The sequence below is a fragment of the Pteropus vampyrus genome, unplaced genomic scaffold (assembly GCF_000151845.1).
Source record: "Pteropus vampyrus isolate Shadow unplaced genomic scaffold, Pvam_2.0 Scaffold140, whole genome shotgun sequence".
Lineage (NCBI taxonomy): Eukaryota > Metazoa > Chordata > Mammalia > Chiroptera > Pteropodidae > Pteropus > Pteropus vampyrus.
In genome coordinates, this window is record NW_011888921.1 from 4,695,600 (window position 1) to 4,710,421 (window position 14,822).

At 43.8% G+C, this 14,822-nt stretch overlaps 1 protein-coding gene and 1 pseudogene across 4 annotated transcripts; one reads left to right on the forward strand and one right to left on the reverse strand.

Moving 5' to 3' along the window:
- Window positions 1–285: 285 nt before the first annotated feature.
- DDX23 (DEAD-box helicase 23) lies at window positions 286–14,487 on the reverse strand. 4 transcript variants are annotated; one of them, XM_011368244.2, is made up of 18 exons: window positions 14,365–14,461; window positions 12,124–12,251; window positions 10,577–10,785; window positions 10,057–10,167; window positions 8,523–8,616; window positions 8,349–8,414; window positions 7,645–7,783; window positions 7,229–7,362; window positions 6,990–7,102; window positions 5,633–5,776; window positions 5,310–5,535; window positions 4,877–5,022; window positions 4,340–4,517; window positions 3,374–3,616; window positions 2,805–2,956; window positions 2,462–2,570; window positions 1,592–1,766; window positions 286–1,171 (listed from the first exon to the last, which is right to left on the reverse strand). In XM_011368244.2, the coding sequence occupies exons 2-18, from the start codon at window positions 12,178–12,180 to the stop codon at window positions 948–950; spliced, it is 2,520 nt and encodes an 839-aa protein (XP_011366546.1). In that variant the 5' UTR covers window positions 12,181–12,251; window positions 14,365–14,461; the 3' UTR covers window positions 286–947. The 4 variants fall into 4 exon arrangements, with proteins under 4 accessions (XP_011366546.1, XP_011366549.1, XP_011366548.1 ...); XM_011368247.2 differs by lacking the exon at window positions 12,124–12,251 and having other exon boundaries at window positions 14,365–14,487; XM_011368246.2 differs by lacking the exons at window positions 12,124–12,251; window positions 14,365–14,461 and adding an exon at window positions 13,616–13,755.
- LOC111744798 lies at window positions 8,993–9,108 on the forward strand (annotated as a pseudogene).
- Window positions 14,488–14,822: the final 335 nt, after the last annotated feature.

A 14,822-nucleotide genomic window follows, 5' to 3' on the forward strand; every position in this document is an offset into this window, starting at 1 on the left:
TGGCCCTGATTGTGCCTCACCTGCCAATTTCACAACTGCTTTCCTTTCTCACCCTGCACAAAGCTCCCTAGAGGGTTTCTAGGCCAGAGCTATAAGTTATATGAAGCCAGAGCAGGGAGGGAAGCTGTCAATAGCTTTTTCTGCTCCTAAGTGCCTCCTGTCAAGACTTAGACTATCAATTGAGATCGTAGACTCTGCTCTAGAAGTGATTTTCTTTCATCTCACAAGTATGTCTTCTGTGGTACCAGGGAGAACCTGGGAGTTTAGCTAGAACTATACACAGCCTTAATATTCCTGAATTTATTCTCAGAACATACAAACTTTTTTCAGAGAATAGAAAACAGGAATTTTACTCAATGACTTCAAGACACAGCCAGCTCACCCTGTCTCAAATCTACTAAAAAAAACTCCCTGGGTGAGGGATGCCTAGAGTGCACAGCACCCCTTGGCACAGGGGCCGTGCACAGCTCTAAACAAGGCTCTCAACTTGTTTTATAATCCAAAAGGGCAAACACTATCAAAATGACATTAAGAGTCCAAGGTCCATAATCCTCACAGTGCCAGATCCCCTGGGTCATCTAGGGCAATGATGTTGCTGCAGCTTAGGCAGTCAAGTCGGTGCCGAAGAAGTCATCTTCCAGCAGCCAGATTTCTGTTCATCCTGAGAGACAATGCCAATGGCTGCCCCCATAACTGGCAAGAGCTGAGGGCCCAATGCAATCCCAGAGGCCGCCAGGGGGCAGAGCTGGGCCAAAATTGATGGTAATTTGTTCTCCCGGCCTCCTGTAGCAGCTTCCTCTCCTTTTGCAGTCCCACACTCAGGCCTTCAAACCTGAGGGTCTAGGCCAGGGAGTCTGATTGTTAGCTAAGCCCCCAGAAGACAAAAGAGAAGGTCCTGAAGAACAGGCTTCAGAGCCTGCCTTTAAATCCGTGAGAAGAGTCCTCTGTCAGGCAAAGATGGTCTCTTCTCTGCGCTTCTTGGTAAGGATGGTGCCTGGCTTGTGCTGGGCATCTGGGTGGTTGGCTAGTTCTGGGGGGCAGGAGGACACTGGGCTTTCCAGGATGGCTTGTTTCAGCTCATAGAACACAGCAGAGTCCTCTTTGGTGAGGAAGGTGATAGCCACGCCACTCTTGCCTGCTCTTCCTGTGCGGCCAATGCGGTGGATATAATCTGGGGAGTGAAACGGTGGGAAAGGAATGTCACTCAGGGCACCAGGCCAGATGCCCTGGTGAGCAGTGTCTGAAGCCTTTGCTTCTAAATGCATCATCCTCCCCACACCTCCAGTCAGTGAACAGAGCTCATGCTTCCTGGACCTGCAGAGCCCACAGTGCTCTTCTCAAGACCACTACTTATGGGGTAATCCTACCACACTAAGACCAAGATGGGCTCAGCTCTGTCTTCTCCATCCCAAAGACAAGAGTGCTATCTCAGGTGCTGGGACAACACACTCACATGAGATAAAGAGTAGGAGCCCTTCTCACTGGAACAAGCTACTGTAAGCTCAGAGTTGTGAGAGATGGCAGCAGCAGCCTCCTCAGTACTATACTTTGAGTATAGTACCCAAATTGAAGCTACTTTTCCTGCACTTACCTTCAATGTTTTTGGCCATATCGTAGTTGACCACCATTGACACATCTTGGATGTCAATACCACGACCTGCCACATCTGTAGCCACCAAAATATCCTTGGCCCCAGCCTTGAGGTTGGACAATGCAAACTCTCGCTGCTCCTGGCCTTTTCCACCATGAAGTGTACAAGCATTGTACTGTTGGGAGAATGGTGAAGTGAAGAAAGAGTAATGGGATCATGGAAAGACACAGATATTAAGAGGAGTGGGGACAGAAAAGGACGGTTGCAAAGAGCAGCAGGGTAGGAGGAGAAAGGGAAGCAGGCAGGAGAAAGAATGGGTGCAACTATAAGTAAGGAGACAACAGGTAAGCTGAAGAAAGGATGGGAGAGACCAGGGCAAGGTCAAAGGTAAAATTAGGGGTGAGATGTGGAGCCAGACAGATGAGTAGTCAAAAAGAGAATGAGGGTGAGAGATAAGAGGAGAAAGCAGGGGCCAAGAAGTTTAAGGAAGTTTAAGCACTGAGTGGAGTGGACACGCTCTTCCCCTCAAACACCCGTACAGGAGGAAAGGACACTGATCAACATCTCCCTCCCGACAGCACCAAACATACATAAACACAACAAACTTTGACCCATTCTGTTCTACATCCTCAAATCCTCCCAGGATATGTGTCTCAAAACCTCTCCCTTGCCCCAGCCCACTTAGAGGAAGACTCAAGGGAGCTACTCTAACTGGCACTGCTGGAATGGACAGTGTCATAGCAATCGACCCAGGCCTCCTTATCCCCATCAAACCTCCCTTTTCCTTCTGGCCCTGACTTGTTGAATACTGGAGAGGTTCAGAAAACAGCACCAAAGAGACTGGACTTTGCCCTCCCCTGCCAGACACACCCCCATCTTCTCCAGGGATTTGGCCAAAACATCACAGCCCTTCTTCTGGTTGACAAAGATGATGATGGGTGGATCAAAGCCTTGCTCCAAGATTGCCAGCAGCTTTTTCCTAGGGAGAAGGGAAAGAGGCGAAAAATGAGATGCCTACCACCCCTCATTCCAAGTAAAATGCCCAACCCTGATCTACAACACCAATTCCAGGCTCTTTGATGCCCATGGCACCCTGAATAAGAAAACAGCTTTTCAACCAGAACAATCCTCTCACACAGGAATCCAGCCACCAGTCACACAGGAAAAAAGCTCCTTCTCTATCCCATTTCCTCTGGCTCAGCTGCCCCCGTACCTCTTTTCTGACTCTGACATGAGGAAGACCTTCTGTTCCACACGTTCATGGGGCTTGCCTGCAGAGCCAATGTACACCACAGCAGGACGCCGAAGATAGCTCCGGGCCAGACGCTCCACAGCTGGGGGCATGGTGGCCGTGAACATGACTGTCTATGAAAACAGGAGGCTCAGCCTTGGGCCCAGGCAGACAGAGTCACATATCCTACCATTACCACAGGCAGCACAGTCCAGGTTGAAGAATCTAAAATAAGCCAATGTAAGCTTTAACAGCCGCCACCTTAGAAAATACTGTCTTTTGCCTTCCTACTTCTTTCTTCAGTACCTGTGCTTGACATCTTATGATGACAGGAAGGGCTAAAAGCGCTGCTAGCACCAATGGTGGGCAGTAACATGACTCTTTGGAATTTTTCCAGGGCAAAGCTAAATGACTACACCGCTAGGACCTTTGGAAGGCCGTACTTAGGCAGGCCTCACCATTCTGGAAACATGTACTCTGGGCCCACCTAGGGTAAGAAGGGCCCTAGAGCAGGTTTGGCAACTTGCCCCAGCCCAGGGAAGGAGCCTTACTTGGCGGTACTTATGTTTTCCTGACTCAAAGTTAGCCAACATCTTCTCAGGGTCTTCAGCCTCATCTGTGTCTGGCTTCTGGTTGCTGACAGGCATGTGTTCCAGGATCTTCTGGACGTCTGGCTCAAAGCCCATGTCAATCATCCTATCTGCCTCATCCAGAACGACGTAGGTACAGCGGCTCAGCACCAGGTAACGGTTCTCTAGCACATCAATCAGACGTCCCGGGGTAGCGATCACAATCTAGGGAGTACAGTGGAATTATATGTGGCCTCAGCAGCTACCTCTTTCTTCAACTTCCTGTCCACCCACTTGGACACTAGACCCCCAAAGCTAAAGAACTTAGCAACCCAACCTCCAGTTATGTTTTACAGTAAAGGCATGAAATCACTTGTTGCTATCCTGAGTTTTTTTTTTCTCCCAGAAATGAATCAGGCCTCTGAGTAAAATACAGGGGTTAGACAGAGGAGGCAAAATAGTAGGAACTTTCTTGGATGGGAGACTAAAGGATACTGTGGAGGGGATTATATAAAGGGATTATACTAAGAAGTCTCTAAAAAAACTCAATTCTTACAGTAGCCTTATAAAAAAGTCTCTTCTCCTATCCTTCTGAGAAGAAAACAACACACAAAGTCTATGACTTGATCTGGCAGAGTGACTAAGAAAACAGGTTTTGTATCTGAATTTCAGCTCTGTCCACTGCCAACTGTGTGTGACTTTGGCTCACTTATTTACCTGAGCCCCAGCTTCATCTGTAAAATGGAGCTACCCCTACGTACTCTCATGTGGTTGTGAGAATTAATGATATGCATAGCACAATCCCTAGTAAGTTCTTAATAACAATAGCACATCGATATAAACCAGCCCTTTCTTCATCTAACTTCACATCTATGACAGAAACTAGAAACAGAGTCCCGAAACAATACAGCCTAAACAGCAGGCTGGTTGCTGGCCAGGTGAACAAACCTCACAACCCATGCGCAGCCTGAAGCCCTGGTCTTCTCTGGAGATGCCGCCAATGACAGCCACAGTGCGGATGCCTAGTGGCTTCCCAAACTTGATGGTCTCTTCCTCAATCTGCTGAGCCAGCTCACGAGTAGGGGCCAAGATGATAGCATAAGGGCCCTGGTCTGACTCTTCGATCCTGTGGTAAATGGGGTATCCCACAGTTTCATGAGCTTTGGTTCTCATCCAACCACAAATAGGAGCAGGACAAAGTCACACTTATGGGCAGCTATGGAAATGAGGAGGGTGGTGGGAAGAGGATGCAATGAGCTCCCTTAAAGATCTGATTTCTGGATAACTAAGTTCTCCAGGGAGTGGTCCTTGCCAGCAATAAAATCATACACTTCTTTGATACTACGATCCAGTTATTCCCTAATATCTGACCCAGACTAAAGAAGAGGCTTCTGATGACCTCCAAGATAACAGACTTAAAAAGAAAACCACTTTCACCATTCCTACCCAGTTAAGAGCACTCCAACTGGTATCAGCTGACCCCACCTGTCAATTTTGGGAAGCGTGGTGATCCAGACCAGCAATGGAATGAGGAAAGCTGCTGTCTTGCCACTGCCAGTCTCAGCCACACCTATGATGTCACGATTCTGTAGACCAATGGGAATTGCCTGACGCTGGATAGGTGTTGGTTCCTGCAGTGACCCAGAGAGAATAATGGGCACAGGATTATACTTCCTGAGCTATTGCTAATAGAGTAGGCATATATGCTAGCATAATGGGAGGATACCAAGCACAGTTCACAGGAATAGGGACTTGAAACATAGTCACCAAACGCCAATACTTCCACCAGAAAGTGATAGACAGCGTTACCTTGGTTCCCACTAGCAGAGAAAGCACCAAATAGTCAAGGAACAAAGTTTATATCCCCTAGAATGTAGAAACAAGTCAGGTCTTCTGGACCAATCTACCCCGTCCTTACCTTGTAGCCACACTTATCGATGACCTCCAAGATATGTGGGGGCAGAGAAGAGTCTTTCCAGGATCGAATGGGATTGGGGATCTTGCCACCTTTGGTAGTGATGCTGTAGTCCTCACGGAAGATCCGCCAGTCCCTGTCTGTCATCTCATCTAACTTCTTCTGGGACCAATGCCGATCATCCCAGCGCTGCTTGGCTTCCTTTTTACGAAGTTTGCGGAGTCTTGCCCTGGAGTAGAATCATGAGGGATAAGTGGGATCAGCATCCCCATCTCCTTTCTGATAACTCTGGGCTATGCCCAACCACTCCAGCCCTGACCACTCACTCCTCCTGCTCCTTTTCTTCCAGGGTCCGCCTCTTCTCCATTAGGTCTCCATAGAAACGTGATTGCTCTCGTTTCTGCTGCTTTAAGTCAATGCCTGCAATGAAGCCTCGCCCCAACAACTGTACCTGGTGCCGTTCTTTGTACCTGGGATTAAGACAGAAGAAGAAAAAAAGAGAAAGAGCTGTTACAGCACCCGGAGGGAAGGGCAGAATACTAAGATGTACCAGTTCCCCTTCCTAGCCAGGGTCTTTACTCACCCAAAGGCCTGGCTGACTACCAGTTTACCAATTTCCCCATACCAGCTTATCTTACTTCTATCTCTATAGTCATCAGTCCTCTCTAGGAACTGCCTACTTTAAAAGACCTAGTTTAGACAACCTACTAAATGGGAGAAAAAATTCTCTAACAATACATCCGTTAAGAGGTTAATATCCAAAATATAGAAAGAACTCATACAACTTAACACCAAAATGACAATCTAGGTAAAAAGACAGGCAGAGGACCCAAACAGACATTTCTCCAAAGAACACATAAAGATGGCCAATAAACATGAAAAGATGCTCAAGGTCACTAATCATCAGAGCATTCCACACCTGTCAGAGTGGCTATCATCAATAAATCAACAAACAAGTGTTGGCCAGGATGTGGAGAATTGGAAAGTGGTGCAGCCACTATAGAAAGCAACATGGAGGTTCCTCAAAAAATTTAAAATAGAACTACCATATGACCCAGCAATCCCACTTCGAGTATTCAATCCAAAACAAACAAAACACTAATTTGAAAAGATATATGTATCCCTATGTTCACTGCAGGATTATTTACAATACCCATGACATAGAAGCAACCCAACTGCCCAATGGAATATTATTCAGACATAAAAAAATAAAATAAAACTTTACCATTTGCAACATGGTGGACCTAGAGAGTAGTAAGCTAAATGAAATAAGTCGGACAGAGGAAGACAGATACCACATGATTTCACTTATATGTGGAATCTAAACAACAACATGAATGGACAAACAAAACAGAAATAAACTCATAGACACAGAACAAACTGATGGTTGTCAGATGGGAAGAGGCTTAAGGGGCTGAGTGAAAAAGATGAGGGGATTAAGAAGTACAAATTGGCGGTTACAAAATTGTCATGGGGATGAAAAGTACAGCATAAAGAATATAGTTAATAATACTGTAATAACTATGAATGGTGTCAGGTAGGTACTAGACTTACGGTGGAAAGCACTTCATAAATTATATAAATAACTACTCACTATGCCATACACCTGATACTACCATAACATTGAATGTCAACTATAATTGGAGAAGAAAAACAACCTAGTTTAGGCTTGAAGCCACTCACAGTGGGTTGTAGTCTATGGATGTGTCCTCCGATGCATCCCACTCAAAGACAAACTTGCGATCATTGAGATGCCTTGTTCGGCGCCTCTTCTTAATGCCGCCCAGGTAACGCTCCTGCCCAGGGTCAGAACAGAATCCATCAAGCTCAAGAATGAAATCTAGCATGCAGAGGTCAGAATAGCCAAATAACACCATTTATTTTTTGGAGGGGGGGAGTGCAGACAGAGCCAAGGCCTGCACCTTAATGGCATGCAGTTCCTTGCTCTTATCCTTTTCCTCTCGGATCTTCTGCCGCCCTTCCTCATCCTCGTTTCCATTGGTCTCCCGCTCCATCCTCTCCCTGCGTTCCCGACGTTCCCGTTCCTGAGGGTCTTCTGTAGACCAAAGAAAGCAAAGCTGCACAAGAGCTCAGTGGAAGAAAAAGGAGGGCATGGAGAGATCCAGACAATGGACACCAAATGAGAATAAAGGAGAGAGATTTACAATAGAAGGGAAATGGAGACCTAACAGAAAAATACTTTTCTCATAAAGTTCCCCCAACTTTTCCTTTTACAAACTTCAGAAAAAAAAATTTTCTAGCTCTCATGAGTAACACTATAATACCATCTCACCCTTTCCTATCCCATCTAGGGGTTACATAGCATAGGAAAACGAACCCAACATCTTCCTTCCCAAGTCTTGAAACTGCTTCCTTTTTTTCCTCTCTTCTTCGAGCATCCTTTGCCGCTCTTCCACCTCCTGCTGCCGCCGCTTTAGAGCTTCGGCTTCTCTTTCTGCTTTGGAGAGGAACTTGGGCTACAAAATAGATTGGAAATATAAACAAAGGATCTGGGAACAGGGTATAATCACATCACTGGTGGGAGATGGCAGGAAGCCTGAAAATGCTCAGGCATTAAATCGGTTAAGAAAAACACAAACAAACCTAGGATCCTGTTATGGGCTGAACTGTGCCCCCTCTCAAGATGCATATGTTGAAGTCCTAAATCCCACTACCTCACAATGTGGCTGAATTTAGAGATAAGGCTTTTAAAGAGATGTTTAAGGTAAAATTATGCTCTTAGGGTAGGCCTAATCAGATCTGACTGGTGTCATAATTATAAGAGAAAATCTGGACACATATACACCAAGGACATGTACACACAAAGACCACATGAAGACATAAAACGATCACATACAAAGCAAGGAGAAAGGTCTCAAGAAGAAAACCCTACTGACACCGTGATCTAGAACTTTCACCATCCAGAACAGTGAGAAAATAAATTCTTGTTGCCATAAAAAAAAAATTCTTGTTGCTTAAGTCACCCAGTCTGTGGTGTTTTGTTATAGCAGCCCTAGAAAATACAGAGCCTCAAGTTCTTACCTTAGCCTCAGCTTCCTCTTCAGCCTTTTTCTTGGCCAGAAGTTCCTCCAGGGATAATGGCTGGGCCTGAAGATAAAACACAGGACTTTGTCCATAAAGGTTCTCTCTCTTTGAAGATCACAAAGTTGGGCTTGAAGTGAAGAGGAAAATGAGAAAACCCTTCCTCTCCTTTACCTTTGGCTTCTTATCACCATGTTCATCCTCTTCATCCTTCTTGGAGTCTCTGTCTTTCCGAGATTTAAAATCTTTTCCTCGACCAGGAGATAAACTTTAAGGAAAAAGAACAGGAAAGGTTTATATTGCTGTCTTACCCAAGCCCTTAGATGAGGTTCAGGCTAAGGCCCTCAAAGAGAATGGAAGTTTTCCCATGGCTCAGCAAGACTGGCCATGGTCATCCATCAGGTTCAGAAGCTCCCTTGCAGGCATGGTCATTCTGCCTATTTTGAAACTTAATGATGGCCCTATCTTGGCCCCAATCTACCCGAATCTCCTTTTCTGAGATTAATTTATTCTGGCAAGTGAGTCGCCATTACTGACATCAAAAATATTTCCTCCTGGACATGGTTCCATAGTGTAGTGGTTAGCACATCTGCTTTACATGCAGAAGGTCCTGAGTTCGCACCCCAGTGGAGCCACAGTCCATGGTCTATGGCTATGCCACCCTGAACAAGCCCAGTGTCTGATCTCGGAAGCTAAGCAGGGTCGGGCCTGGTTAGTACTTGGATGGGAGACCACCTAGGAAGACCAAGTGCTATAGGCATAAATTAAAAAAAAAAAAATTCCTCCTAATAGCAGTTGCACATTGAAGGAAAAAATCCTGCTTTATAATACACAATGAATATAGCCTACACGACCACCCAAATACACCCTTCCTAGGTACTGCTATATTTGTCTCATCCTTATTTTCTCTTCCTACTAGTGGCAGCAATCCTTACCCCACACCTGCTATTAAGCTTAATCTACAAGAGATCTCAAACAACTCCACTGTGTTTGTTATGAGAATTCTGTCCTTTTCCCTGAATTCTACCTACACACTTGAAGCCAAATAAAAACTTTGTATAAAAAGTTTCCGAAAGAAGGAGATTAAGATACTGGGGCATTAAGCTATCCCAACAAATATATGTTGTATATTCTGGGTAGAAAATTGAATGGTCCAGTGGAGCTAAAAGAATGTCTTGTAGTCTGGTAACCTTTTCAAACTAATTTCTAAATTCTAAGAACAAGCTGATCCTTAAAGGGTTGTGGCTTCACTAACCAATGTGCAAACTGGAAGGCATTTGAGGTAGTTGGATTAAGAAACTAGCTGAGGCATAGAATACTACTGGTATATGTGCAATTGCATAAATATTAAATTATGTTTTTGAAGTCCAATTGTCATTCCTGGAGCTCAAATTTCAGTTGCTGTCGCTTTATATTTTATATACCCAAGGACGTCGCCTCAGGGTTGCAAGATCCTTAAGAAAAATTTATCCATATATCCATGTATTGCATAAAAAAATAAAAATTGAATTTACTTCAAAAAAAAAAAAGAACTGGCTATACTTTCTAAAGACACATGCCTTCTAAAAAAAAATAGCTCTACAGTAACTACTAATAAGATCCACTGGGAAAAAAAAAGTACTTTCCTACAAAGCTGAACTAGCTCAAATGCAGAGAGGAGAGATAGGAAGAGCACTCCTCTAAAGCCCCCTCTCATTCTCTCACGTACCTGGATCGTTTCCGGTCCTTGTCCCGTCTGTGCCCATCCTTATCCCGATCTCGGTCCTTCTTATTTCGATCCCGCTCCTTATCTCGTTCTCGTTCTTTATGCCGTCGTTCTCTGAAGACGAGCAAATTTAAGAAATCACTTGATATTTCTAGAGTATCCTGCTTCACTAAGCACTAAAAAGGTTTTCATGATCTTTTCTCCCCAAAGTAAAATTTTACAAATTGGGAAATGTGTTTCCTGGGGATGTTATGAGGTGATTCTAAGGTCTAGCTCAGTCATACTGCTAAATATGAATGACTATGATAGACCATAAACTATGTGAACAGATGAACTACCTCCTCTATCATCAGGACCTTCATCTTACAAGTTCCCTCTTAAACTTTATAAGCTAATGGGTCATTAGATGTACAGAAATCTGTAAAACACTAATGTCCTCATCCTGGAGGCATCAGAGGAAGCAAGAATGAAGTTTGAAATGTACTCTCCCTTTCCATTTAACAGACATACAAAGTTACTTTACCTTTCCGTAGACTTGGACCGGGAACGGGAACGAGACCGGCTCCCTCCTCTACGCCTATCCCTTGAACGATGCCGCTTCCTGTCTTTAGATGGGGAAGACTTCCGGTCCCGGTCTCTATCCCGCTCTCTGTCAGGAGTCCGAGATCGCTTCCTTTCCTCCTTGGAAGGTGATGCATCACGGTCCTTCTTGTCAGCCAGCTCTCCTGCCATCTGTCAGGGGTGACAGGAGTACTATGTACTAAGTACTACTCTAAATTGTTTATATATAATGTACTTAATCTCAAAACAACTTTATAAAGTAGATATATTGGTATGCCTAGTTTGTAGATGAGGAAACTGAAGCTCAGGTATATAAAGTAACTTGTCTACGGACACACAGGTGGAAGTGGCAGAGTTCCAGAGGCACTCTGGCTCCAGAGGCCCACTTTTATTCATTATACTATACTGTCTCTCTGTGATTCCTTTCTGTATATATTCATTTCTAAAGATATACAATGAACATAACTTATTTTAAAAATTAGATTTCAAGAGTATTAAAAGAAATGTCAATAAATAAATAGTGTACTAGCTATCTCTAAAAAATCCTGTATTGCTTATCTTAGGAATCTGTTATGTCTGCCAGCCCAGCAAGATCAGTCAACACAAAGACATCTAAGGGAGATAAGTTCTCTTGAGCTCATAAAGAAAGCTCAAAAGAGGGAAAATAAAGTGTAACTTTGAGATTTGGAATTATAATCAGCACTCCAAAGAAAAACTAAATTTAAATGGAGAAAAATAAATGTACTTCTACTTATGCAATGGGAAAAACTTGGTGACGGGTATACTGGCCCTTCATGAACTTTTTTTGCAACTTCCTATGAAGAAAGGAAGCAAAAACTACAGGTCATAAGACATTCTGACTGACATTACCTACTTAAATTTTCACAGTCTTGATCATTACCCAGTCCTATGAAAGGTTTGGGCAGGAATCTGTCCTACTCCCTCATGCCTGGGAAACAGTGAACACCATGCCACGCTGTCAACTGTCTTTCAGACTACAAAATCTACTTCAGCTTCATTTGCTAAAAGCACAGCAGGTCTGAATCTGCCTCTACCCCATCATCATAATCATTACCACCACCACCGCCACCATCCCCAACACTTGGGATACATTTCTCAGAATTTATTTTATCCCCACATAGTTCAGCTAGAATATCAGTTCCCTAAGCTTTAGCTTACAATCCCCCTTTCCGATGTTCTTTCCCGTCATATATCTTTAAGAAGAGAGAATGTGTAAAGAAAAGAAAAATAGCCTTTTGAGCCACGCTTCTCTTGCTCAGGCCTGCTTCCACGTCTAGAAGTGTACTTTCCCTTCTAAGAGAAGCTTTTCTTTTCTACTGTAAAAAAAAAGAAAGAAAGAAAAAAGAAAAGAAAAATAAACAAGTAGCACTTTCAAAAGGTGGAAACAACCTATTTTATTTCACAATTGTCTAAGAAATGAGTCAATGTTCTATATCGGTACATTACGCATTATCACATGGAAATTATTCTTATGTCTCTTCCACTTACAGCCCTAAGAAAACACTCCAGAAGGCTAATTTCTCTATAAAGTATCCTGGGCATCATTCATTCTTTCAACAAATATTCATTGAGCACCTGGTAGGTGCCAGAAACTGTTCTGTGTACTGGAGACATACCTGTAAACAAAACAAAGTCTGAGATCTCTAACACTTAAATTCCATTGAAGCAGATAACAGTTAAGCAAAAAGATAAGAGAATTTCAAATAGTAATAAGCACTAAAGAAGAGAATAAAACAGAGTGGTATGACAGAGGAAGAGGTATGAACAAGAGACAGCAGGCTCAGGAAAGAATTTTTTTAGATGACATGAAACCTGAGATTTGAATGATGGGAAAGGGAACTAGTTTAGCATGTCTGCCAATTAAAAACAGACTTGTGTGGCTGAATGGCAGTGACCCAGGGAGAAGACTGATTCAGGAGTTCAGGGAGGTAGGCAAGAGTCAGATCATGGAAATATGTGTTAAGCCAGGGTAAAAGAACTTGGATGTTAATCTAACTGTAATGGGAACCTTAGAAGAGTGTTAAACAGGAAATTATGTCATCTAATTTTACATTTTTAAAGAATTACTTTGGTGACTTGCAAGAAACTACATAGCAGGGAGGCAAGGTAGAAACAGAATCACTGAGAATGCTATTATAGTAGTCTAGGCAAGAGATGACAATGAAGATGAAAAGAAATAGTTAGCTTCAGTGTATACTTTGGAGGCAGAGATGACAGGACTTACTAATGAAAGGAGAAAGGAAAAGAGACAACACAAAGATAGCTCCTAAATTTATGGGCTGAACAATCTAATGGTTCGTGGTACTATTAGTGACAGGAGAAGACTAGGAAAAAAACAGATTTAGGAAGAAATCAAAAGTTTCATTTTGGCCATGTTAATATAAGATGTCAGTAAGAAAACCAAGTGAAGACTGCAGGAAGGCAGTTGAAAATGCAACTCTGGAACACAGGAGACCCTGGAGACAAAATTTTGTGTCATCAATACACAGAAAATAAAGCCATAGGACACTAAGTGATATTACTTAAGTAGGCAGTAAGAATAAAGAAGAAAATAGAAGAGGACACCTGACTGAGCTCTGGAACACACTTTACATTTAGAAGTCAAGCACAGGAGGAGCCAGAGGGAAAACCTGGAAAGAAGCTAAAGCCAGTGAAAAAAGATTTAAAAAAAAAAAAAGTAAGGGAAGAGAATGGGGAAGAAAAAAAAAAGTGAAGTCCATGATCTGGAAATCACAGCAGCCAAAAACGTATTTCAAGGAAGGAAGGATTAACTGTATTAAGTGGAAAAAGACTAGGAGATAAAGAAGTAACCCTTACATTTGGAAAAACAGAGATGGTTGGTACCCCTGACTAAGAGCCATTTCGATGGTGTGGAGAGAGTAGAAGCCCGAGTGGACTGAGTTCAGAAGAAAATGAGAAGTTAGAAGACAGTAAACATAGGCCAACTTTTATTATAAATTCTATGTATCACAGGCCCAACCTTAGCCATTGCTCCCAGGAGCCTTCCTTGCAAATCTCCAGATTTCTGAGTTCTTCAGTTCTTGGAGGGCAGGAGCAGACTTTTTCATTCAATGAAGTTTCTGTCAAACATCCACTATATACAAAGCACTCTGCTAGGTGCTGTGTGAGTTACAAAAGGAAGTCAGGAAGATCCTGTCCACAGAAACAAAGCTATGAGACATACCAAGATGAAGGCTCAGAAGAAGTATTACAGGAGTTCAAAGAAGTTTCCTTTCATTTGTAAAAGGGATTTTGAAAGATCTGTAGAGGAAGTGGCTCCTGAGCATTTAAGTATAGGTAGAATTTTAAAATGTGTAATTGAGGGTGCGGAAAAGAAGTCATTCCCGGCAAAATAAATAACACAGGAGGCGCAGAGGCGGGAAAGCATGACCGGTTCTGGGAAAGAAGCCAGAGTTCCAGTTTGGCTGGAGCAAGGACTACTCAAAACATGAAGGAATAAGGTCAGACTGAGGCTATCACAGGTGCTATGCCCGTGGGCAATGGTCTAGCCTGTAACATTACCGTAGGGACCTGGCTTGTGCTCCCAGGAGCCCACACTACCCACTGTGGCCCGCGCCCCTTCGCTCCTGCTGACTAGAGCTTTCCGGGCTCGTGCCCCTTCCCTGAGGCGTTCCCCCGGCCTGGTCCCGGAGGCGGGGGCCACCGCCATGACCCACTCTCGCCCTCTCTACAGGCTCGTGAAAACCGCCTCCATGGCCCTGAACTCACCACTCTTGACTCTGAACCACCCAACGAGGCCTCAACGTCGCCGAGCAGCCGCCATCTTTTCCGTTTCCTGGTTATCGAGTTGCACACCCCCAGCCGCGCAGCAATCTGGGAAGTTGAGTTCCCGAAATTAGGCAGCGGTGGCCGACAACCGGCGTCTGAGAACTACCAATCCCAGAATACACGGCGCGAGCACCGGCCCTGGGCCGCGGGGTCTGTTGGGCAATGTGGTTCGCCAAATATTTGAGTATGCGAGAGGAAGAGTTTTCCGTGGGTAGGCTTCTCGAAAAAGGTCCTCTCCCTGCGCAATCTTCCTGGAATATACTGGTCTTCCTAGAAACTGCATTTAATGACTATCATGCCTTATGGCTTACAACCCTTTGTAGAAAAGCATTTATACAAAAAAAAAAAAAAAAACCTGTGAGATTATTAGCCCCATTTTATAGGTGGACAAACTAAAG